Raw genomic sequence first — 25,772 nt, 5'->3', positions numbered from 1 at the left:
ACATATAGAGACAGTCCCTACCCAACAGTGGGCTCACAGTCCCCTCAATTACTTACATTTCTCTTTTAAATTGAAAGAGTTCCATTTCTTAAAATGATTTTCCAAGCCCAAATGGGTTAACGTTAATGTCCGAATGCAGTTATTCTTGTACTGTTCTCAAGTTCAGAGTTTTGACTAAGTATGTAACAAATACCATTAAAAAAACTATGTGCCAGGCACTGTACTAAGCGCTGGGGTAGATTACAAGCTAATCAAGTTGGACACAGTCCATGTCCCACATGGGGCTTACAGATGAGGTAACTGAGGCACAGAAAAGTTGAGTTGCTCAGGGTCACACAGCAGAGAAGTGGCAAAGCCAAAATTAGAACCCAGGCCCCCGACTCTCATTCATTCGATCGTATTTATTGAGTGCTTACTGTGTGCAGAGCACTGTACTAAGTTCTTAGACAGTACAATTCTCAGGCCCATGCTCCGTCCAATAGACTACTACTAAGAGAAGCAGCGTGGCTCAGTGGAAAGAGCCCGGGCTTTGGAGTCAGAGGTCATGGGTTCAAATCCCAGCTCTGCCAGTTGTCAGCTGTGTGACTTTGGGCAAGTCACTTAACTTCTCTGGGCCTCGGTTCCCTCATCTGTAAAATGGGGATTAAGACTATGAGCGCCCCGGGGGACAACCTGATCATCTTGTAACCTCCCCAGCGCTTAGAACAGTGCTTTGCACATAGTAAGTGCTTAATAAATGCCATTATTATTATTATTATTTCTCACTTTTCGCATCACAGAGTCATTAGCTTTAGTCCTTATGCATTTTATTGCCTAAGAGAAGTATGGGGTTTAAATTGGTGATTCTGTTTCTGTTTTAGGAATATCTTGAAGAGGGGGTGGATTTTAGAAAATTATTTTCTGCTGTTCAGTTTCCAACAGCTGTCATGTTGAAGATGGGGTCGTTTGACCGTCCCATAGAAACTGAAGACATAATACCTAAAATATAAAAAATGCAGATATTCTGATACCAAGTGCACTCACACGTGCTCTCTTTCTGTGTCCCTCTTGTTCTCTTTCTCTCTGCTCCTGGTGGGAGGGAGACTGAATATGGAGCTGGAGGTGGGGCCCAGGTGAAGGTGAGGTATGGGGGTTTTTGCTCTATTCCTTCACTTGTCCAACCTCACTTTCACCTGGGCCCCACCACCACCTTCACCAGGCCTCCTTGCTTGGCTCCCCCTCCTTTGCTTCTGGTTGTGCCAGAGTTTACCAGTAACAAATCTAAATGATCGTGAGCAGTGAATACACTGATGAAGTCTCTTTGGCTCATCTGCAAAGTGACTGTTCCCCTTGTTTCTCATTCACCGTAAAGCCAATGATTTAGCAGTATCTTGTTCTGGGCAAGCCCTGAGAGAGTAATAATAATAATAATAATGATGGTATTTGTTAAGCGCTTACTGTGTGCAAAGCACTGTTCTAAGCACTGGGGGATACAAGGTGATCAGGTTGTCCCATGTGGGGCTCACAGTCTTAATCCTCATTTTACAGATGAGGGAACTGAGGCATAGAGAAGTTAGGTGACTTGCCCAAAGTCATTCAGCTGACAATTGGTGGAGTCGGGATTTGAACCTATGACCTCTGACTCCAAATAATAATAATAATAATAATAATAATAATAATAATAATGGTATTTGTTAAGCGCTTACTATGTGCCAAGCACTGTTCTAAGCACTGGGGTAGATACAAGGTAATCAGGTTGTCCTACATGGGGCGCACAGTCTTCGTCCCCATTTTACAGATGAGGGAGCTGAGGCCCAGAGAAGTTAAGTGACTTGCCCAAGGTCACATAGCTGACAAGTGGCAGAGCCGAGATTAGAACCCACGACCTCTGGCTCCCTAGCCTGGGCTCTTTCCACTGAGCCACGCTGCTTCTCTAAGAAGCAAAGGGAAGGAAAGGGAAGAGAAGACGGTGAAGCGGAGAAGGAAGGAGGGGGGTCCTTATGAGTGTAGGAGTGGTTCCTTGTTGAACTGAACCCGGGACACTAAGCAGGGCCATCAGACTCAACAATAACCAAAACAGTTCACTGAGGAGCAACGCAAATCCAGTCACGCACACGTCTACCCTGCTAAAAATGGGAGTTCTCCCCCATCCACCCCTAAGAGGAAGGCACACAAAACAACGTCTCTCAACACACCATAATATTTGTAAGTACATAGACTCTTCCAATGGGGATAGAGCAGAGCCTCAATATTAAAGGACATTCTCTTGAACCAATTCCTTCAAAACAGGTCCATCCTCTGCCCTTTCAACAAAAATGATTCTGCGCACAATGCAGGCACTAATTTCTTTTTTCTAAGGCCAAGTGGTGCAGTTTGAATCACCTCAGCTAAAGGATAGACAGGGGAGCATAACTCCCTAATTCACCTATGGTTCTGAAGGGAAAAAAGAGAACTGACTGGCTTTAGTGCTCCTTCTAGGCTGTAAGCATGTTGTGGGCAGGGATTGTGTCTACCAACTCTGTTACATTGTATTTTCTCACGCACTTACTACAGTGCTCAATAAATACCACTGGTTGATTGAGTTAAGTGTCGCGGTCCCTTAAAAGCCTCAAACAGCTGCTCATTTCATATGGTGGCTTCCCCTATGGATTGATTGAGGTGGATTTCAAAGGATCATTGCAAATTGACATTAGCTATGGGAAACTATAATAGAAATAGTTTATTTCTATATTTCAGGCTGGGAAGCAGTATGGCCTAGCGCAGAGAGCACGGGCCTTGGAGTTAGGGGACTTGGGTTCTAATCCCAGCTCCACCCCTTTTCTTCCGTGTGACCTAGGATAAGTCACTTAACTTCTCTCTAACTGAGGCACAGTTACCTCGTCTGTAAAATGGGGATTAAATCTTCCTCCCTCTGACTTAGACCGTGAGCCCCACATGGGACCGGCACTGTGCCCAAATGGATTATCTCATATCTACCCTGCACTTAGTCCAGCATCTGGAACAAAATAAGCATTTAATAAGTACCATTAAAAGCAGACGCTCTCTCTCACATCTTCCCTCTCTCCTGTTGGCCTTGTCATCATCAAGACTGACAAGACTCCCCAAGCTGACCTGGGAAATTTGTACCCTGGAGAGTTTCGCTCCGCTTCTTCCCGTACTTCCTTAGTCTGCCTCATCTCTGGTCCTCGCATGTGAGTCGAGAGTGAGGTGGCAAGTAACTGGTGCCCGTTGGGGTGAGCGGAGGAATGGGTGGCAAACTGTGGCCCTCCTCCCAGCTTGGGTCAGCCTTCTCACCCTCCGTAGGACAGAATGGCTGGGCCTGAAAAGCAACTGTGGTGGATCCAGAGAGGGTCCCGGGGCCCCCCCTGCTTATCCACATGTGGATTGGTCATTTAGGAAGCAGAATTTGCTGTAATCTCCTAACAGAAAAATCTCTGAATTAAATAACGTAATTTTCTCGGAGAGGCAGATCAAGTTCTAAGAAGAGGCTGTATCACAGCTACCAACGCTAATTGGCCAATGTTACATACTGTACTTCAGGCAGCTGAAATCTCTGAAAAATTTGGAACGGAGACTTGTTCATTGGCCATTGGATAGTTTTGGATCGGGGAAAACAGTGTTTTATCTGAACAGAGCAGCTCTTCAAGGCAGGGACCATGTCTTTGACTTCTGTGCTTCCCACTGTGAGCCTCAAATGGGACATGGACTGTGTCCAACCTGATAGCTTGCATCTACCGCAGCGCTTGGTAAAATGCCTGGCACATAGAGTGTGCTTAACAAATATCAAATATCTCCCCCTCGTCCCCCTCTCCATCCCCTGCATCTTACCTCCTTCCCCACAGCACCTGTATATATGTATATATGTTTGTACATATTTATTTACTCTATTTATTTATTTATTTTACTTGTACCTATGTATTCTATTTATTTTATTTTGTTAGTATGTTTGGTTTTGGTCTCTGTCTCCCCCTTCTAGACTGTGAGCCCACTGTTGGGTAGGGACTGTCTCTATATGTTGCCAGCTTGTACTTCCCAAGCGCTTAGTACAGTGCTCTGCACACAGTAAGTGCTCAATAAATACAATTGATTGATTGTATGTTCAGACACGTGTTGTTGGCAGCACGTTCCCCAATTATACCTTTCCAATCTACCCCAAAACATGTAGTACGAACCTGCATTCCAACTTGTACTTCCCAAGCGCTTAGCACAGTGCTCTGCAAACAGTAAGCACTCAATAAATACGATTGATTGAATGAATGAATGAATATAGACAAACTGAATGGATAGGATAATGTTTTAGTGGACTTACCTTTGTGCTACCTCCCCTTTCCTAAAGAGACATTTAACCGTTTTCCTTAAAAGCAAACAATAACTCATGTAAGGGAATTTATATCTTATCATAGGAAAAGAGACAGAGATCTTCTAGAATGTTGACATTTTGTGTCCTTTTCAAAATTCGATCAACTAATGTCCTAAAATAAATTTATATTCCAAGGTTTTTCACTCTATTCAAGAAACTTGCACAGAACTCCTAAAGATTGTCGAGAAGTACCAGCAGAGACTCAACGGTACGTAACGGCACAAGTATATCTGCAGTGCATTTAATCCTCCCTTTTGAGATGGCATTTTATTATGCATTACCTTTCCTTTTTAAAAACACCTAATGTATGAGTTAAATTAAGGTCTCGTTCACAGTAATATTCTTTCAGTTGATAAATGTTTTTACTTTTCCCGTTGGAAGTCCGAGTGCCAACCCGCGAATGTTTATTTACTTTTGGATTTTTTGCATAAGAAAGGAATTTAAAAAAAGCAATCTCCTAATTCTCACTTTGTTTTGTTCCCAGCCCTTTCCGAGGAGGAAAATGAACTGGGTTTTTTTTTAAAGTTTCAAGCAGAGCAGGATGGAACTCAAGCGAGAAAAATGATGGATGCCACTGGGAAGACTCTCTGTTCCTCTGCCAAGCAAAGGTTAGCCCACAGTAGTTAATAACGCTTGAATTTTTATACCCAGCCTGAATCATGAAAATATAATCGGCATTATAACTAATACGGTCGAGCACTCAGAATCCTTTTAGAAACAAATACAGCAATGGAAGCAGAGTGGCCTAGCAAAAAGAGCACTGGCTTGGGAGTCAGAGGACCTGGGTTCTAATCCCGGCTCTGCCGCTTGACTGCTGTGTGACCTTGGGCAAGTCACTCATCTTCCCTGTACCTCATCTGTGAAATGGGGATCGAGACCGTGAGCCTGACGTGGGACAGGGGCCGTGTCCAACCTGATTAATTTGTATCTACTCTGGCGCTTAGGAGAGGGCCTGGCACATGATAAGGACTTAACAACAACAATTAAACAAAACAGTGCCACTTCTCCACGGCTCTAAGTGGCTCTCGGTCCAGCTGGCCCCCTTTCCACTTTCATCCCCGCTTCTATTCTGTCCTTGTCTGTCGGATCTCTCTTGCCCAAGCCATCTGGAATCAACCACTGAATGGCCCTAACTTACGAGCACCGCTGCCAGCCTTTCTTTCCGCACCAAAAAAGCTTTTCGGGCTTTGGAAACTCTGGAAATAGGGTGTGAGAGGGGGTGCAGTCTCCAGCCAGGAGTGGATGGATGGCTTCAACACCTTGGACAGGATTGCTGGGGAACAGGCCTGCCCAGTGGAAAAGAAAAGAGCAGTTGCTTTGCTTTGGCTGGGCAGCAGCCCCTCTGGACTATAAGCTTGTTGTGGGCAGGGAATGTGTCTGTTGTAACGTTATATTGTAATAATAATAATTCTGGTGTTTGTTAATAATAATAATGTTGGCATTTGTAAAGCACTTACTATATGCAAAGCGCAGTTTTAAGCACTGAGGAGTATACAAGGTGATCAGGTTGTCCCACATGGGACTCACAGCCTTAATTCCCATTTTATAGATGAGGGAACTGAGGCACAGAGAAGTGAAGTGGCTTGCCCAAAGTCACAGAGCTGACAATTGGAGGAGCCGGGATTTGAACCCATGACCTCTGACTCCCAAGCCCGGGCTCTTTTGCTTACTATGTGCCAGGCACTGTACTAAGCACTGGGGTGGATACAAGCAAATCGGATTGGACACCGTCCCTATAACAATAATAATAATAATAATGGCATTTATTAAGCGCTTACTATGTGCAAAGCACTGTTCTAAGCGCTGGAGAGTTTACAAGGTGATCAGGTTGTCCCACGAGGGGCTCACAGTTTTCATCCCCATTTTACAGATGAGGTAACTGAGGCACAGAGAAGTGACTTGCCCAAAGTCACACAGCTGACAAGTGGTGGAGCCGGGATTTGAACCCCTGACCTCTGGCTCCAAAGCCCGGGCTCTTTCCACTGAGCCACGCTGCTTCCACAATCCCCTATCCCACGTGGGGCTCACAGTCTCAATCCCCATTTTACAGATGAGGGAACTGAGGCCCAGAGAAGTGAAGTGACTGTCTCAAGGTCACACAGCAGACAAAAGGAGCCAGGATTAGAACTTGTATCCTTCTGATTCCCAGGCCCGTGCTCCATCATACTCTCCCAAGCACTTAGTACAGTGCTCTGCACACAGTAAGCGCTCAATAATTTCGATTGACTGATTGACTAATTTTTTAAACAAATAAAGGAGAGGCTGGGGAGTACTATAGCTCCCGGAGAGCCGAGTGGAGCCATGCCATGTGGCACAAGAATCAAAGTGCTCCCATTATAATAATAGTAATAATAATAATAATAATGGTATTTGTTAAGTGCTTACTATATGCAAAGCACTGTTCTAAGCACTGGGGGGATACCAGATGATCAGGTTGTCCCCCGTGGGGCTCACAGTCTTAATCCCCATTTTCCAGATGAGGTAACTGAGGCACAGAGAAGTTAAATGGCTTGCTCAAAGTCACACAGCTGACAAGGGGCAGAGCCGGGATTCAAACCCATGACCTCTGACTCCCAAGCCCATGCTCAATCAATCAATCAATCAATCGTATTTATTGAGTGCTTACTGTGTGCAGAGCACTGTACTAAACGCTTGGGAAGTACAAGTTGGCAACATATAGAGACGGTCCCTACCCAACAATCAACCAATCAATCAATCAATCGTATTTATTGAGCGCTTACTATGTGCAGAGCACTGTACTAAGCGCTTGGGAAGTACAAATTGGCATCACATAGAGACAGTCCCTACCCAACAGTGGGCTCACAGTCTAAAAGGGGGAGACAGAGAACAGAACCAAACATACCAACAAAATAAAATAAGTAGGATAGAAATGTACAAGTAAAATAAATAAATAAATAAATAAATAAATAGAGTAATAAAGTAATAACAGTGCCCAACAGAGCCCAACAGTGGGCTCACTGAGCCATGCTGCTTCTCAATGATGCCAGAATACAAATTTCCACTGAGCCACGCTGCTTCTCCGTGGTTCTTCTCCGTGATGCCAGAATACAAATGCTGGCATCAAATCAGGACAATCGCCTGTGTATAATAAGGCATGCATTTCATGAATCCTTCCTCCCCGTCCTAGAAATAATAATAATAATGATGGCATCTGGTAAGCGCTTACTATGTGCAGAGCACTGTTCTAAGCGCTGGGGGTGGATACAAGGTGATCAAGTTGTCCCACGTGGGGCTCACAGCCTTAATCCCCATTTTACTGATGAGGTAACTGAGGCTCAGAGAAGTTAAGTGACTTGCCCAAGGTCACACAGCGGACATGTGGCGGAGCTGGGATTCGAACCCATGACCTCTGACTCCAAAGCCCGTGCTCTTCTCCACTGAGCCACGCTGCTCCTCTGGCTATCTGGAAATCAGGTTAGCCCTAGAAGTTCGGCCCAGGCACAGTTCCAACTCCAAACTCCACCTCCTACCCCTATTTCTGAGTGCTACGTGGAACAGTAGGGTGGACCATGATGGGACTTTGGAGTACTTATCAGCTGGGTGACTTTGGGCAAGTCACTTAATTTCTCTGTGCCTCAGTTACCTCATCTGGAAAATGGGGATTAAGACTGTGAGCCCCATGTGGGACAACCTGATTACCTTGTATCTCCCCCAGTGCTTAGAACAACGCTTGGCACATAGTAAGTGCTTAACAAGTACCAAAATTATTATTATTATTACCTCCTGGGAACTAAAAGTGTGTAGAGGCAGTGGGACCCTAGCAATCAGTACAGTGCCTGGCACCTAGTAAGTGCTTAACAAATACCACAATTATTATTAGTAATGGAAAGAGCATAGAGTTGGAAGTCAGAAGACCTGGGTCCTAACCCCGGCACTGCCACTTGCTACTGTGGGACCTTAGGTAAGTCACTTTACTTCTTTGTGCCTCGATTTTCTCATCTATAAATGGAGATTAAATCATCATCATCATCAATCGTATTTATTGAGCGCTTACTATGTGCAGAGCACTGCACTAAGCGCTTGGGAAGAACAAATTGGCAACATATAGAGACAGTCCCTACCCAACAGTGGGCTCACAGTCGAAAAGGGGGAGACAGAGAACAAAACCAAACATACTAACAAAATAAAATAAATAGAATAGATATGTACAAATAGAATAAATAAATAAATAGAGTAATAAATCTGTACAAACATATATACATATATACAGGTGATGTGGGGAAGGGAAGGAGGTAAGATGGGGGGATGGAGAGGGGGACGAGGGGGAGAGGAAGGAAGGGGCTCAGTCTGGGAAGGCCTCCTGGAGGAGGTGAGCTCTCAGCAGGGCCTTGAAGGGAGGAAGAGAGCTTTCTTGGCAGATGGGCAGAGGGATTGGGGGCATTCCAGGCCCTTTTCTGCCTCCCCTTTGGACTGCAAGCCCCATGTGGGACCCGGACTCTATCGGGTATGAATATCACCTGTCTACCCCAGAGCTTAGCACATAGTAAGTGCTTAAGAAATATCACAATTATTATTATTATCAGGGGATGCTGCTGCTTTCTCTCCTTCCTGGGCCCTTCGGGTGAGGTCCATTGGGAACTGGGCTTAGTCGTGGGCTAGAGACGCAAAGAGCGAATTGTATTCTCCCAAATGCTTAGAACAGGACTCTCCACCCAGGAAGTCCTCAATTAATACTATTGATGACGATGAAGAGTATTGACAGCTGACCTGTGAAGGGCTGGGAAAAGGTTGGCTCCAAGAAGGCAGAGCTTGGTCAGGGGCATCGCTGGGCTGCCCGGGCATTTCAATCACCTCATGAACATTTTTTTTTTTACTAGCCCTGGGTGCCGTTTTTAAAATGTGGCTGATTCGGCTGGCTTCAAAAGCACTGCAAAAATACTACGCTTAAGAAAAAGGAGGACTAAAACCTCATACCCTTGAGGTGAAAAAAGAAAAATCTCTAATTGTATATTACGGGCATCCTTGTCTTTTTAACTCCTTTCTATAGTTTAGCCAGTTTCTGATTAGAGGCTTCCCTACATCCTTTCTGATCCTAGATCTTGTATTTTGAAATTACTAGAATTAATCCAAGAATGTGATTATTACCGTAATACTTAAGGCTAATTCTGCCATTTGAGTTTGTGCCTTGATCACAAGAAGAAAGAATCCCTGTAATCTTTAGGTTGATAGGCCGAATTAGGCACAGTGGCTGTAGTGTGATTCAGAGTTAGGTTGGTCCTCTCGTCCTCCAAGTCTTGTGTCATGGGGGACTGAAATGCCTCTGACTGAGAGTTGATTTTTTTTCCCTTCAGGTTAGCCCTGTACACTCCACTGACTCGCCTGGAGCAAGAAGTGGCAACATTTAGTCAAAGAGCTGTGTCAGATACCTTGATGACAATTAACCGGATGGAGCAAGCTCGCACGGAATACAGGGGGGCCTTGCTGTGGATGAAGGACGTCTCTCAAGAACTGGATCCGGACACCTACAAACAACTGGAGAAATTCAGAAAAGTATGAGAATGGAGCTCTCTCTTTCCTTGATATATTTATAAAGCCCAATCCATGAAAAGGCCTTTGATTCCTAGAAACCACAATGCCTTTATTAGAACTTAAAGTCCTTTGGAATCTCAGATCATTACTTATTTGGAATGAAAGAACTAAGTTCCCAACCTGTTTCCTTGGTGATTAAAGAAAGAAACACTATACAGGCAGTTAGGAAGAGGAATATTCCAGGGATGTGTCCACTTTCTGGTATTCAGTTTGATACCTGATGCAGGCCTGTAAGCCAACAGAAAATGGAATCAGTTTGGCAGGATTAGTGTAGTTGGCATTATGTCACGGGGCCGATATTATTTCTGGGATCTATTATTGTTAACCCCCTTGTTAGCTATAAACTTAATTTTGGAATCGTAGCTGGAAATCAAGTGGATTGTGGAAAATCCATGTTTAATCATCCGTTTGAAAGCTACGATCCTAGAGGCCTAATGTAGAAAACAGCATTGCTCCAATTGAAACAGAAGAGTATCAAATGCCTAGGAATTCACAGTTCACTTGAGCAAAGCACCGCATCATCTGGAATAATGTAATTGCCTCCATTGGTGAAACAATTCAAGTTGTAAGCTAATAGGTGATCTCACCTTACTTGTTTATGACTAAGTAGAACCAATTTACATCAAACTAGCTGGACTGCCCGCCCTGTCTTCACCCAGGCTAGTAAAGAGGAAAAATACAGCATCTCCCTACCTATCCCTTGTCTTTTCTTCCTGAAAATCTTTCCAATGTCCCTGTCACCTAGCCCTCTGATAGCTTATTTCTCATTCAAAGATTCTCTGTCTTTTTCTTTTGACAGTCCTTTCCCCAGTTCTGTCTCTTCCCCCCTCAAACAATTATTCTTCCTTTCAGCCCACTCTGGGAAGGGAGATACTCTTTTGCAATTCAAAGCGGGACAAAAAGTGGGATCACTGGCCCCAGCATGTGGTGGGGAGAGGGAGAAGTCAAGGAAAAGGGAAAAGAGGTAGGAAAGGGACTCAGGAAGACCCCCAGAAAGAGAACTGAAGACTCTCAGGCAAGCGGGGTGGGACTGACCGATTTGTGCAGACGGGTATCCCCAGAATCATCCACTTTCACTTATAGACCTGTGTGTGGATGCATGCATGGCCTCTCTCTCTTTCACCTCTTCCCTGCCCGCCAGACTGACAGACCTGCCTCAAATCCAAGCATGAATAATGGAGGAAGGGAGCTGTCACAGCCATGGTCACTGGTTCCATGGAGAAGCCACGTGGTTGCCTGGCTCAGAGCCTTCAAGCTGTAGTCCACAAGTCGTGGCAGTGGCAACTGCACTCACAATCCCAGCCGTGCCACTTGTCTGCTGTGTAACCTCGGCCAAGTCACTTCACTTCTCTGTGCTTCAGTTACCTCATCTGTAAAATGGGGATCGAGACTGGGAGCCCACGTGGGACAGGGACTGTGTCCAACACGATTTGCTTGGATCCTCCCCTGCTTAATACAGTGCCTGGCGCGTAGTAAGCACTTAAATACCATTACTATTATTATCGTTAGTATTATTATTAAATTTCTTTCTGTGGTGGTCTCAGCTCAGGGCTGGCATGCCCAAAGTTCTGGCCCTGACAGTCCCTCCTGAGCAGTCTTCGGTAGGGAGGTTGGGGTCCACAGATGAAATGGGAGGCACTCCATTAATCAGTCAGTCAGTGGGGTTTGGTACTTAGAGCAGCGTAGCTTGGTCTAATGGAAAGAGCATGGGGTTGGGAGTCAAAGGCCCTGAGTTATAATCCCATCTCTGCCGCTTGCCTGTTGTGTGACCTTAGACGAGTCACCTCACTTCTTTGTGCATTAGTTTCCTCATCTGTAAAATAGGGATTCAATGCCTGTTCTTCCTCCAACTTTGACTGTGAGCCCCTTGTGGGACAGGGGCTGCGTCCAACCTGATTATCCTGTATCTACCCAAGTGTTTAGTACAGTCCTTGGCACATAGTAACTGCTAAATACATACCACAGTTATTATCACCACTAAGCTCCTGGCAGGGTTCAGTGGAAGGGAAAAAAAAGTTAACACTTTTATGGGGCAGACAAAAATGACATACAAACAGAGGGAACAGGAGGAAGAGCAAAGATATAACAGCTAGTGGCATGAATATATCAGGATGAAATAGTGAGCAAATAATTGACAATATATAGGGATATACGTATTGAGGGTGGGAATAAAATACATAAAACAGATACGCTAAGGATGACTTTTGGGTTGATTTGACTTGGGGAATTATAAATGAATTAAGGAAGGGCTTCTGAGTGGAGGTGGAGTTTTAGGAGTGCTTCAAGTGTGGGGAGAATTGTGGTCTGGTGGATTTGGAGGGGAGAATTCGTCGTGTACTTTCCCACGTGCTAAGTTCAGTGCTCGGCACACCGTAAACGCTCAATAGATACCACTGATTGAGTGATCGATGGAGGAAAGGAGGAGTGCAGAAATATTCATTGGAGACTTTTGAGGAGGGGAGAAATCTTTGGCAAGTGTTGTTTCAGGAAGAAGATCTGGGCAGCAGCACGAAGAGGATACCAGTTTTGAGGAGGCTGATTCGATCATCCAACTGTGCTATGAGGAGAGCTTGAACCAGAATGGCAGCTAGTTGGGGCGGGGGGGGGGGTCCTCCCCCACTGCAGGAAAACAGCCAAATCTCCTCTCTCCTCATATTCTATTCTGTCTCCTATTCCTTTCCTGCTTCTCCCCTTCCTTTCTCTTTAATGACACAATTCAGAGATGTGAGCACTCCTTGATTCCAGAAGGTCAACATGCAAAAAACAGCCCATTGAAAGCAGGGCAGTGAAACCACAACATATGACTGGCTAAAAAGACTTTGATATGTCTTTTTCATAGTGAAAACAAGACAATAAAAACAAACAAGGAAGAAGGGTCCACAGCCCAGTGGCAGCCCTTCTGCAGTAAATCATGGACTGAAATAGATACTCTGATCCTGTCCTACATGGGGCTTAGAGTCTAAGTCGGAGGGAGAACAGGCATTTAATCCTCATTTTACAGTTGAGGAAAATGAGGTACAGAGAAGTGAAGTGACTTGCCCAAGATCACACTGCAGGCCATACTAAGGATTGGAGGTTCAAGCTGGATTGGAGTATCAACTATTAAAATAATGCAGAAACTGGAAGAGGTTTTAAAGAATAGGATTCCTCTGCATCAGTTCCCTCTTAAAGCTTATTTACCTTCAAATCCATCAAGTCGTTTCCAACTCATAGCGACTCCATGGACACACCCTCTTCAGAGCGTCACATCTTCTATCATTAAGTCATTCTGGTCCGTGTGTCCGTAGAATTTTCTTGGTAAAGATACGGAAGTGGTTTACCGTTGCCTTCTTCCGCACGGTAAAAACTTGAGTATAAAGCTGATTTATATGATATGTCAAAACATCAATACATAAATAACATTTGTGCAAAATTTCTCTAAGATTTGAAAAAAAACTTAGCTAAGCGGTTGAAGGCTCTCCCTTTGGCCCCACACTGGATGTTTCATACAGGAACAGCATAATGTGGTGGAAACAGACTGATCTTTTTGTTAATTGAGTGTATATAGATAATATTAATGTTATTAACAATAATAATGGCTTTTGTTATTATTATTATTATTGGTATTTTGTTTGTTAGAAAGCACTTTCTATGATCAAGCACTGTAGAAAACCCTGGGGTAGGTCCCACGTGAGACTCACAGTCCAAGTAGGAGGGAGAACAGGGATTGAATCCCCATTTTGCCAGTGAGGGAACTGAGGCCCAGAGAAGTGAAGCGACTTGCCCAAGGTCTCGCAGCTGGCACATGGCAGAGTCAGGATTGGAACCCAGGTCTTCCAACTCCCAGGCCCATGCTCTTTCCACTGGGCTGGGCTGCTTACCAAGGTCTGCATATGCTGTGCATGCAGCTGAGCCTTTGTTTTTAAACAGCATGGCTTAGTGGATAGACCACAGGCCTGAGAGTCAGAGGGTCATGGGTTCATTCATTCAATCGCATTTACTGAGCACTTACTGAGTGCAGAGCACTGTACTAAGCGCTTGGAAAGTACAATTCAGCAATAGAGACAATCCCTGCCCGCAGTGGGATTACAGTCTAGAAGTGGGGAGACAGACATCAAAACAAGTAAACAGTCATCAATAGCATCAGTATAAATAGAATTGTAGATATATACACATCAAAACAGACATTAATATAAATAAATAGAATTAAAGATGTGTACATGTATTCACAAGTGCTGTGGGGTGGGGAGGGGGTGTAGAGCGAGTCGGGGCGATGGTGAGGAGATGGGGAGCTGAGGAAAGGGGGACAGTCTGGGAAAGCCTCTCGGAAGAGGTGAGCCTTCAGTAGGGCTTTGAAGGGGGAAGGTATGATTGGCAGATTTGAGGAGGGGGGGCATTCCAGGCCAGAGGTAAGACATGGATCGGGGTCAACAGCGGGACAGGCGAGAACGGGGCTCAGTGAGAAGGTTAGCACCAGAAGAGTGGAGTGTGCGGGCTGGGCTGTAGGAGGAGAGAAGGGAGGTGAGGTAGGAGGGGGCGAGGGGATGGACAGCTTCGAAGCCAATAGTGAGGAGTTTTTGCTTGATATGGAGGTTGCTAGGCAACCACTGGAGATTTTTGAGGACGGGGGTGACATGCCCACAGTGTTTCTGTAGAAAGATAATCCGGGCAGCAGAGTGAAGAGTGGACTGAAGTGGGGAGAGACCCTCTCTTGACCCCACCTTCTCTTCTAGTTATCGCCCTATCTCCCTCCTACCATTCCTTTCCAAACGCCTTGAACGAATCATCTACACCCGCTGCCTCGAATTCCTCAACGCCAACTCTCTCCTCGCCCCTCTCCAATCTGGCTTCCATCCCCTACATTCCACCAAAACTGACGTCTCAAAGATCACCAATGACCTCCTGCTTGCCAAATCCAACGGCTCCTACTCTATCCTAATCCTCCTCGACCTCCCAACTGCCTTCCACTCTGTGGACCACCCCCTTCTCCTCAACACGCTATCCAACCTTGGCTTTACAGACTCTGTCGTCTCCTGGTTCTCCTCTTATCTCTCTGGCTGGTCATTCTCAGTCTCCTTTGTGGGCCCCTCCTCCCCCTCCCATCCCCTTACTGTAGGTGTTCCTCAAGGGTCAGTTCTTGGTCCCCTTCTGTTCTCTATCTATACTTACTCCCTCGGTGAACCCATTCGCTCCCATTGCTTCAACTATCATCTCTACGCTGATGACACCCAAATCTACATCTCTGCCCCTGCTCTCCCTTTCCCTCCCTTCAGGCTCGTGTCTCCTCCTGCCTTCAAGACATCTCCATCTGGATGTCTGCCCACCATCTAAAACTCAATATGTCCAAGACTGAACTCCTTATCTTCCCTCTCAAACCTTGCCCTCTCCCTGACTTTCCCATCTCTGTTGACGGCACTACCATCCTTCCCGTCTCACAAGCCCGCAACCTTGGTGTCATCCTCGACTCCGCTCTCTCGTTCACCCCTCACATCCAAGCCGTCACCAAAACCTGCCGGTCTCACCTCCGCAACATCGCCAAGATCCGCTCTTTCCTCTCCATCCAAACTGCTACCCTGCTCGTTCAATCTCTCATCCTATCCCGACTGGATTACTGCGTCAGCCTCCTCTCTGATCTCCCATTCTCTTGTCTCTCCCCACTTCAATCTATACTTCATGCTGCTGCCTGGATCATCTTTGTGCAGAAACTCTCTGGGCATGTTACTCCCCTCCTCAAAAATCTCCAGTGGCTACCAGTCAACCTACGCATCAGGCAAAAACTCCTCACTCTCGGCTTCAAGGCTGTCCATCACCTCGCCCCCTCCTATCTCACCGCCCTTCTTTCCTTCTACAGCCCAGCCCGCACCCGCCGCTCCTCTGCCGCTAACCTCCTCACTGTGCCTCGTTCTCGCTTGTCCCGTCATCGACCCCCGGCCCACGTCCTCTGCACATTCACCAAGCTAGCTCTCTTCCTCCCTTCAAAGCCCTACTGAGAGCTCACCTCCTCCAGAAGGCCTTCCCAGACTGAGCCCCCTCCTTCCTCCTCATCCCCCCACCCTACCTCCTTCCCCTCCCCACAGCACCTGTATATATGTTTGTACAGATTTATTACTGTATTTATTTTACTTGTACATATTTACTATTCTATTAATTTTGTTAATGATGTGCATTTAGCTTTAATTCTATTTGTTCTGATGAGTTGACACCTGCCCACATGTTTTGTTTTGTTGTCTGTCTCCCCCTTGTAGCCTGTGAGCCCGTTGTTGGGTAGGGACCATCTCTATACGTTGCCAACTTGTACTTCCCAAGTGCTTAGTACAGTGCTCTGCACACAGTAAGCGCTCAATATGATTGATTGAAGGAATGAATGTATTTATTTTACTTGTACATATTTACTATTCTATTTATTTTGTTAATATGTTTTGTTTTGTTGTCTGTCTCCCCCTTCTAGACTGTGAGCCCGCTGTTGGGTAGCGACCGTCTCTATATGTTGCCAACTTGTACTTCCCAAGCTCTTAGTACAGTGCTGTGCACGCAGTAAGCACTCAATAAATGCAATTGAATGAATGAATGAGAGACAGGAGGTTAGGAGGTCAGAAAGGAGGCTGATCCAGTAATCTAGTTGGGATAGGATGAGCGATTATACCAATGTACTAATGTACTAAATATGGTTGAATGAATGAATAACGATTGAATGAATGAATAATATGGTACCCATTTGGATGGGGAGGACAGGGCGAGTCTTGGCAATGTTGTGACCGTGAGTCCGGCAGGCTTTGGTGACGGATTGTATATGTGGGGTGAATGAGAGAGTGGAGTCAAGGATGACACCAAGGTTGCAGGCTTGGCATGTGAAATGGGAAGGATGGTAGTGCCGACCAAAGCGACGGGAAAATCAGGGAGAGGACAGGGTTTGGGAGGGAAGATAAGCAGCTGTTTGGACATGTTGAGTTTTATGTGGTGGGAGGACATCCAAGTAGAGATGTCCTGAAGGCAGGTGGAGATGCGAGCTTGGAGGGAGGGAGAGAACAGGGGAGGAGATATTGATTTGGGTGTCATCTGCCTAAAGATCTGGCTCCACCCCTTTCTGCTCTGTGACCTTGAGTAAGTCACTTGACTTCTCTGTGCCTCAGTTCCCTCATCTGTATAATGGAGATTAAGACTGTGAAGCCCGAGTGGGACAGGGATTGCGTCAAACCCAATTATCTCATATCTACCTCAGCGCTTAGAAAGTGCCTGACACATAATAAGCACTTAACAAATACCATAATAATAATAATAAATATTAGTCCTTTTATGATTCCAGGTGCAGGTCGAGGTGAGAAACACCAAAACCCAGTTTGACAAGTTAAAGATGGATGTTTGTCAGAAGGTGGACCTGCTTGGGGCGAGTCGCTGCAATATGTTATCGCATTCCCTCGCGGCTTACCAGGTACCCAACTCCATGGTCAGCATGTCCTTGCAGTAAAGAGGAGTGGTGAGATTTCTTTTTTAAAGTTGTCTAAGGGGTGAAACAAAAGTAAATTGAACGGCAAGAACAGTTCAGTGACCCGGATCTTCTTGACTGTGTTGTAACTGAGCTGCTTTGTAGCCTTTGAAGTCTTCCTGTTTCTGCTTTTCTTTTCTCTAAAATAAAAGAAATTCTCCCATTTGGAGCAATGGGATAATGGATCCATTTGGCACTCCCCCTAGAACTGAGGAAGATTTCCTTTTAAGTTCCTGGTTGCAAAAGTTAAAATTGGCAGCTGTATGTTGAATTTCAGTTGACAGCACAATAGATTATCAATGGGTAACATCACAATTAGACTCTAGGATAGGGACTCCAAGGAGTCAGACCAGTAGTTGGACTAATGGGAAACTTGAGAATCAATAGCTGATATTAATTCATTTGAATTTTATTTCTTTTCCCTGCTACCCTCTGGCCAAAGTGTTGATTAATCGTCAAGTGGACAAAATTTGGACAAAACAGCAGGGAGACGGCAAAGTGAACATCCTATAAAATTCCCCTCTGAATAATCAAGAGCTGATTGTATACAACAGCTTAATTTAATTTAATTTAATTTAAAAGCTTTAGATGAAAGACAGAATTCAAATTAAGAGAACCATATGATGTTATGCCCTTTAACATAGCGATCCCCATGCTAAAACGTCTAGCTTTCCTTCTGAAAACCCGTTTATGGACATCTTGCTCATGAATTTATCCCAAACCTTTTTGAAACTATTGATCTCTTCTGCCTGTACAGTTTTCCTCTGATGACAAGTTTCATGTTCATCATCCAGTGTGTGAAGAAATGTTGCCCCTGTTTATTTTGAAACTGCTATCTTCAAGCCTCAGTGGGTGTGTGAATTTGATAATCGTAATTCCACGCTCGCCCTTCCCACACCTTCACGAATTTATAAAATTCAATCACAGCCATGTTTTTGTATTTTCATACTGAAGCACTCTAATCCATTCAAGCTAGTCTCATATGAAAATATGTCATATCCTGATTCAGTTAATGCCTCAACCTTCTCACAGATCTGCCTACTTCGAGTCCGCAATTCACTCTGTTGCCCAGTTTATATTTCTAAAGCAACATTTAGTGCACATCTCCCCGTCAGTCAAAAACCTCTTATGGTTGCCCATTCCTCCTGGCATCAAGCGGAAACTCATGATGTAGGCTTTAAGGTACGTCTCAGTAAGCTCTCCCCCTCCTAAAGAACAATAATAATAATAATAACAGTAATAATAATGTGGGACTTGTTAAGCGCCTACTAAGTGCCAGGTACTGTACTAAGTACTGGGGTGGATAATAATAATAATAATAATAATAATGATGATGGCATTTGTTAAGTGCTTACTATGTGCGAAGCACTGTTCTAAGCACTGGGGCGGATACAAGTGATCAGGTTGTCCCAAAGCCCACTGTTGGGTAGGGACTGTCTCTATGTGTTGCCAACTTGTACTTCCCAAGCGCTTAGTACAGTGCTCCGCACACAGTAAGCGCTCAATAAATACGATTGATGATGATGATGATGAAGTGGGGCTCACAATCCTTATCCCCATTTTACAGGTGAGGTAACTGAGGCTCAGAGAAGTGAAGTGACTTGCCCAAGATCACACAGCAGACATGTGGCGGAGCGAGCAAACCAGTTGCCCGCAGTCCCTATCCCCATTTTACAGGTGAGGTAACGGAGGCACCGAGAAGTGAAGTGACAAGTGACACAGCAGACAAATGGCAGAGCTGTGATTAGAACCCATGACCTGAGTCCGAGGCCCATGCTCTGTCCACCACGCCATGCTGCTTCTCTGCTTACCCGCTAAACCCATTCTGCACTCTTTAGTCAATAAATAGTATTTACTGAGCACTTACTGTGTGCAGAGCACTGTACAGAACCCTTAGTACACTCCTCTAAGGCCATCCTACTAACAATGTCTCATTCTTGTCTCTCTGGCCACTGATCTCTTACTCCCACTTTTCCTCTTCCTATATATTGCCAATTTGTACTTCCCAAGCGCTTAGTACAGTGCTCTGCACATAGTAGGCGCTAAATAAATACGATTGATGATGATGATATCCGGCAGACTACAGCTCTCCACGTTTTCACAGCTCTTCTGAAATCACATCTCTTCCTGCGTGTCTTCCCTGATTCATCTCATCTCCCCACCATATTTCCCTGGTCTGCTGCCTTTTCATCACTTCATCAGAGAAGCAGCGTGGCTCAGTGGGAAGAGCCCGGGCTTTGGAGTCAGAGGTCATGGGTTCGAATCCTGGCTCCGCCAATTGCCCGCTGTGGGACTCTGGGCAAGTCACTTCACTTCTCTGGGCCTCAGTTACCTCATCTGTAAAATGGGGATGAAGACTGTGAGCCCCCCGTGGGACAACCTGATCACCTTGTAACCTCCCCAGCACATAGAACAGTGCTTTGAATGTAGTAAGCGCTTAATAAATGCTATCCAGCGCATAGAACAGTGCTCTGCACATAGTAAGCGCTTAATAAATGCTATAATTATTATTATTATTATCACTTCCGCATCTCCTAGTACTTGGATACTCACTCTTCTGCGCTGTTAGGGCTTTTGGTATTTATTTATAAAATCTGTTGCTTCCCCCAACTTGTAGCTTATTTTATTATCTATCTCCCCCAGGAAATTTTAAACTCCTTTAGTGCAAGGAGTTGAGGAGCTGAGTTCTAATTCCAGCTCCGCCATTTGTCTCCTGCTTGACCTTTGGCAAGTCACTTCAGTTCTCTGGGCCTCAGTTACCTCATCTGTAAAGTGGGGATTAAGGCTGTGAGCCCAGTGTCATTCTCTTGTATTTCTCCCAGGTCTTAGTACAGTGTTTGGCACATAATAAGTGCTTAACTAATACCGTTAGGAAAAATGATCATATTTATCAATCAATCGTATTTGTTGAACATTTTGTGTAGGTCACTGTTCTAAGTGCTTGGGAGAGTATAATTTAACAGAGTTGGTAACACATGTTCCCAGCCCACAGTGAGCTTACAGTCTATCAACTATTGTATTGTACTCTCACACCACCCTATAAACCTTATAAACAATTGTTTATAATTACAGTATGTAGCACATAAAGGAATTTCAGAGAATGAGTGTGGCTCAGTGGAAAGAGCCCGGGCTTTGGAGTCAGAGGTCGTGGGTTCAAATCCCGGCTCCGCCAATTGTCAGCTGTGTGACTTTGGGCAAGTCACTTAACTTCTCTGTGCCTCAGTTCCCTCATCTGTAAAATGGGGATTAAAACTGTGAGCCCCCATGGGACAACCTGATAACCTTATAACCCCCCCAGCGCTTAGAACAGTGCTTTGCACATAGTAAGCGCTTAATAAATGCCATTATTATTATTATTATATTACTTTTCTGGTTGTTCTGGAAAGGACTCCAATTTATGTTCTTCTAGACTGTGAGCCCACTGTTGGGTAGGGACCATCTCTATATGTTGCCAACTTGTATTTCCCAAGCGCTTAGTACAGTGCTCTGCACACAGTAAGTGCTCAATAAATGCGATTGAATGAATGAAATGTTATATAGGTTTATTGGAAAACATTGTCCACGTTACAACTATTCACAGTACAATTGTGGGAAGCAGCATGGCTCAGTGGAAAGAGCATGGACTTTGGAGTCAGAAGTCATGGGTTCAAGTCCCAGCTCCACCACTTGTCAGCTGTGTGACTTTGGGCAAATCACTTAACCTCTCTGTGCCTCAGTTTCCTCATCTGTAAAATGGGGATTAAGACTGTGAGCCCCCCGTGGGACAATCTGATCACTAACCTCCCCAGTGCTTAGAACAGTGCTTTGCACATAGTAAGCACTTAATAAATGCCATTATTATTGTAATTCAGTGCATTACATAGGCCTGGAACTCAGAAGGACCTGTGTTTTAATCCCAGCTCTTCCACTAGTCTGCTGTGTGACCTTGTGCAAGTCACTTAACTTCTCTGTGCCTCAGTTACCTCATCTGTAAAATGGGGATTAAGACTGTGGGCCCCATGTGGGACATGGACTGTGTCCAACCAGATTAGCTTGTATTTACCCCAGCACTTAGTATAGTGCCTGGCACATAGTAAACGGTTAACAAATGCCATAAAAAACCTCTGTAATATTATACTTGCCCTGGCACGTAGTACAGTGCTGTGCACACATAGTAAGTGCTCAATAAATAGGATTGATTGTTCAGTGACCATTACCTGAGTCCTTCTTTACTGATGTATCCCTTCAATAAATACGATTGATTGATTGATTCAATAAAGTTCTGCTGCATCTTAGAAGTTTCCATTCTCTTAGCAGTAATGCACGATGTCTTTCTTTAGTAACCCTTTATCGTCATGAATGTCTACCAACACAGAACAAACGCCATTCTGTACAACTCTTTTGATGCTAAGTCTCTGCAGAACTGAGTTTTCTGGGATCTCGGTCTTAACTCTTGTTAGTAAAATGTTCTTGGGAATTTTAGCGGAATTGTCTCTTTATGTTTTTCCTCAGAGAACTCTCCTAGGATTCTGGGAAAAAACAGCTCGAATGATGTCCCGAATTCATGAGGAATTTACAGATGTCCATCCGTATGACTTTGTGGTGCTTAAGGTGCAGACCTTGGTGATGTATATTTCCATGTTATTTTCTTCAGTGTTATTTTTTAAATATAAATATGCAGTCCCCAAGCCCATTACACCCCAACGCACCCTCTTTGTTGCTCTCAAGCGAACATACTCACTGTGCCTCTTTCACACTTCTCCCGCCATCAGTCTCCTGCCTCTGCTTACGCTCTTTCTTCTGCATGGAACTCCCCTCCCCTTCTTATCCCAGACCTACACTACTCCCCATTTTCAAAGCCGCCTGAAATTATATCTCCTCCAAGAAGTCTTCCCCAAGAAGCAGAGTGGCACAATAGATGCTCAGTAAATATTAATTGATAGTACATGATCAAAATATTTTTCCACTAACCCTTTTTATTCCCCTTCCCTTGGGGAAAAATATCGGACAATCTAGTGAAAAGAGCACAGCTTATAACTCTGAGAACCGAATTTCTAGATTCCCACCACTGTTTTCTATTAGGGCATTGTTGGTGCAAACATGATTCTCTTTTTCCTTAGAAGCTGGGAAATAAATCATCTTTTCATAGCTTTTAAAGAAAATTTCTGTTTTTATAGCGACTTCACGAGCCCCCAGCTAAACTTGCTGAAGAACAAAAAGAGGAAAAAATAGGAAACGATTCTCTTCCTGAAAACTTTGAGGAGTAAGTAGAAAAAAAGTGGCTCTTGTAAGCTCTTACTTGGCAACTTGTCATGTTCATCTGGCATCTTTGTAGGAGGATGTTTGCTTTCTAAGTCAGAGGAGATCACTTATGAACAGTTTTCTACATTGTTTGCCCCACAAAAAGGCAAAAAGGTAGGTAACTTGAACTCCAGTTCTCCACAGCAGTCCTGGGACATACCATCTAAGCTGTGCTTGAGCACGCTAGTTGCAAAAACCTCAAGGCTGGCATGTTGTGGGCTGGGAATGTGTCTGTTTATCGTTATATTGTACTCTCCCAAGCTGTTAATACAATGCTCTGCATAAAGCGCTCAATAAATGTGATCGAATGAATGACAGGCCACATCCCTCCCCATCGGAGTCCTTCCTGATGGACTCGATCCCAGTGGAAACATGGACTCCTGGCTGGGGAGGGGGAAAGGGACTAGGAGAAAGTTCAACCCCAAGGCTTTTGCAGTTGCAAACCCTCAAGCATCTTGAAGAAATGAGCTTAGTAGTGACCCGAGGCTTATAGGCAGCTCTGAGAAAAACCCTTTGTATTTATTTTGAAGCCTTCAGTGGCTATATAATAATAATAAAAAATAATAATGGCATTTATTAAGCGCTTACTATGTGCAAAGCACTGTTCTAAGCGCTGAATTAGGCTATATTTCCTAGTCCTTTGCTTTCACCTCATTCATTTGTTCAGTCATTTATTGAGCACCTACTGTGTGCAAAGCACCATACTAGGCGCTTGGGAGAGTACAATATAACGATATAATGATACATATATAATGATATATAATGATAAAAAGACACATTCCCTGCCCACAGTGAGCTTACAGTGTACACGGGGGAGACAGACATTAATATAAATACATTAATTACAGATATGGACTTGAGTGCTGAGGGGCACTCGGCTGTGTGACTTTGGGCATGTCACTTAACTTCTCTGTGCCTCAGTTCCCTCATCTGGAAAATGGGGATTAAGACTGTAAGCCCCATGTGGGACAACCTGATTACCTTGTATCTACCCCCAGAGCTTAGAACAGTGCTTGGCACATAGTAAGCACTTAACAAATACCAAAATTATTATTATTATTATTTTTACCAAGCTCCTGGAGAGGGCCATAAAACAGACTTGGTAGAAACATTCCCAGCCTACAATGAGTTTATAGTCTAGAGGGCTGTAGTGAATAATATAATGCAATAATAAAGTTTAATAAATGCTGTTATTACTACTACTACTTAATAATAATAATAATGATGGCATTTATTAAGCGCTTACTATGTGCAAAGCACTGTTCTAAGCTCTGGGGAGGTTACAAGGTGATCGGGTTGCCCCACGGGGGGCCCACAGTCTTAATCCTCATTTTACAGATGAGGAAACTGAGGCACAGGGAAGTGAAGTGACTTGCCCAAAGTCACACACCTGGCAGTTGGCGGAGCTGGGATTTGAACTCATGACCTCTGACTTCAAAGCCCGGGCTCTTTCCACTGAGCCAGGCTGCTTCTGGTATTTGTGAAGTGCTTAATATGTGGTAAGCACTGTACTAAGCGCTGGGATAAGCCCAAGTTAATCAAGTCAGACACAGTCCCCATCCCACATGGAGCTTACAGTTTAAGTGGGAGGGAGAACATTCATTCATTCATTCATTCAATCGTATTTATTGAGCGCTTACTGTATGCAGAGCACCGTACTAAGTGCTTGGGAAGTGCAAATCGGCAACATATAGAGACGGTACCTTCCCAACAACAGGCTCATAGTCTAGAAGTGGGGAGACAGACAAAAAAAATAAGTAGATAGGTGTCAATACCATCAGAATAAATAGAATTATAGCTATATACACATCATTAATAAAATAAATCTAGTATCATCATCATCATCAATCGTATTTATTGAGCGCTTACTATGTGCAGAGCACTGTACTAAGCACTTGGGAAGTACAAATTGGCAACATTTAGAGACAGTCCCTACCCAACAATGGGCTCACAGTGTAAAAGGGGGAGACAGAGAACAAAACCAAACATACTAACAAAATAAAATAAATAGGATAGATATGTACAAGTAAAATAAATACATAAATAAATAGTAAATATGTACAAATAAAATTAACAGAGTAATAAATATGTACAAATATATACAAGTGCTGTGGGGAGGGAAGGGGGTAGGGCAGAGGGAGGGATGGGGGACAGGTATTGAATCCTCACCTCCTCATTTCGGAGGAGGAATCTGAAGCACAGGGAAGTGAAGTGACTTGTCTAAGGTCACAGAGCAGCCTAGTGACAGTCATGATTAGAACCCAAGTCCTCTGACTCTCATGCCCAAGCTCTTTCCAGTAGGCTAGGCTGCTTATCTGCTGTGTGACCTCAGGGAAATCACTTACCTTCTCTGTGCCTCCGTTCCCTCATTTGTAAAAGGATTAAATCCTACTCTCTGTGATTTCGGCTATGAGCCCTGTGTGGGGCAGAGACTGTGTCCAATCTATCATCTTCTAACTACCCCAGCGCTTAGTGCAGTGCTTGGCACACAGTGAGCAAATAGTAAGCAGCGTGGCTCAGTGGAAAGAGCCCGGGCTTTGGAGTCAGAGGTCGTGGGTTCAAATCCCAGCTCCGCCACTTGTCAGCTGTGTGACCTTGGGCGAGTCACTTCACTTCTCTGGGCCTCAGTTCCCTCATCTGTAAAATGGGGATGAAGACTGTGAGCCCCATGTGGGACAACCTGATTACCTTATATCTACTCCAGCGCTTAGAACAGTGCTTGGCACAGAGTAAGCGCTTAACAACTACCAACATTATTAATAATAATAGAAATGATAATAATCATCAATCGTATTTATTGAGCGCTTACTATGTGCAGAGCACTGTACTAAGCGCTTGGGAAGTACAAATTGGCAACATATAGAGAATAATGATAATAATCACTCCCCCACTTGTCTGCTGTGTGACTTTGGGCAAGTCACTTCACTTCTCTGTGACTCAGTTACCTCGTCTGTAAAAATGAGGATTAATCCTGTGAAGGACATGTGGGACAAAGATGGTGTCCAACCTGATTAGCTTGTATATATCCCAGCGCTTAGTACAGTGCCTGGCACATAGTAAGCACCTAACAAATAACAACCCCCCCACCCCAAACAATATCCTTCTTCATATTAAAATAACTTAGCTTCTTATCGAATGCCA

The 25,772-nt window shown here is 44.4% G+C and overlaps 1 protein-coding gene across 6 annotated transcripts in view; it reads left to right on the top strand.

Annotated features, from left to right (window-relative positions):
- Window positions 1–25,772, top strand: part of ICA1L (islet cell autoantigen 1 like) — a 45,608-nt gene that overhangs the window by 7,223 nt on the left and 12,613 nt on the right. For 2 of the 6 annotated variants that reach the window (XM_038749283.1, XM_038749284.1), the window contains exons 3-9: window positions 4,475–4,547; window positions 4,824–4,947; window positions 9,652–9,850; window positions 17,172–17,297; window positions 18,384–18,533; window positions 21,843–21,941; window positions 22,508–22,593. In XM_038749283.1, the coding sequence (XP_038605211.1) occupies window positions 4,475–4,547; window positions 4,824–4,947; window positions 9,652–9,850; window positions 17,172–17,297; window positions 18,384–18,533; window positions 21,843–21,941; window positions 22,508–22,593 (857 nt within the window). Of the gene's footprint in view, window positions 1–4,474; window positions 4,548–4,823; window positions 4,948–9,651; window positions 9,857–17,171; window positions 17,343–18,383; window positions 18,534–21,842; window positions 21,942–22,507; window positions 22,594–25,772 lie in introns of those variants that run through there. The other 4 variants (XM_038749285.1, XM_038749286.1, XM_038749287.1 and 1 more) reach the window with 4 other exon arrangements.

This window comes from Tachyglossus aculeatus, chromosome 7 (assembly GCF_015852505.1).
Source record: "Tachyglossus aculeatus isolate mTacAcu1 chromosome 7, mTacAcu1.pri, whole genome shotgun sequence".
NCBI lineage: Eukaryota > Metazoa > Chordata > Mammalia > Monotremata > Tachyglossidae > Tachyglossus > Tachyglossus aculeatus.
The sequence above is the reverse complement of the archived record's forward strand: the minus strand, read 5'-3'. Positions and strand labels throughout refer to the sequence as shown.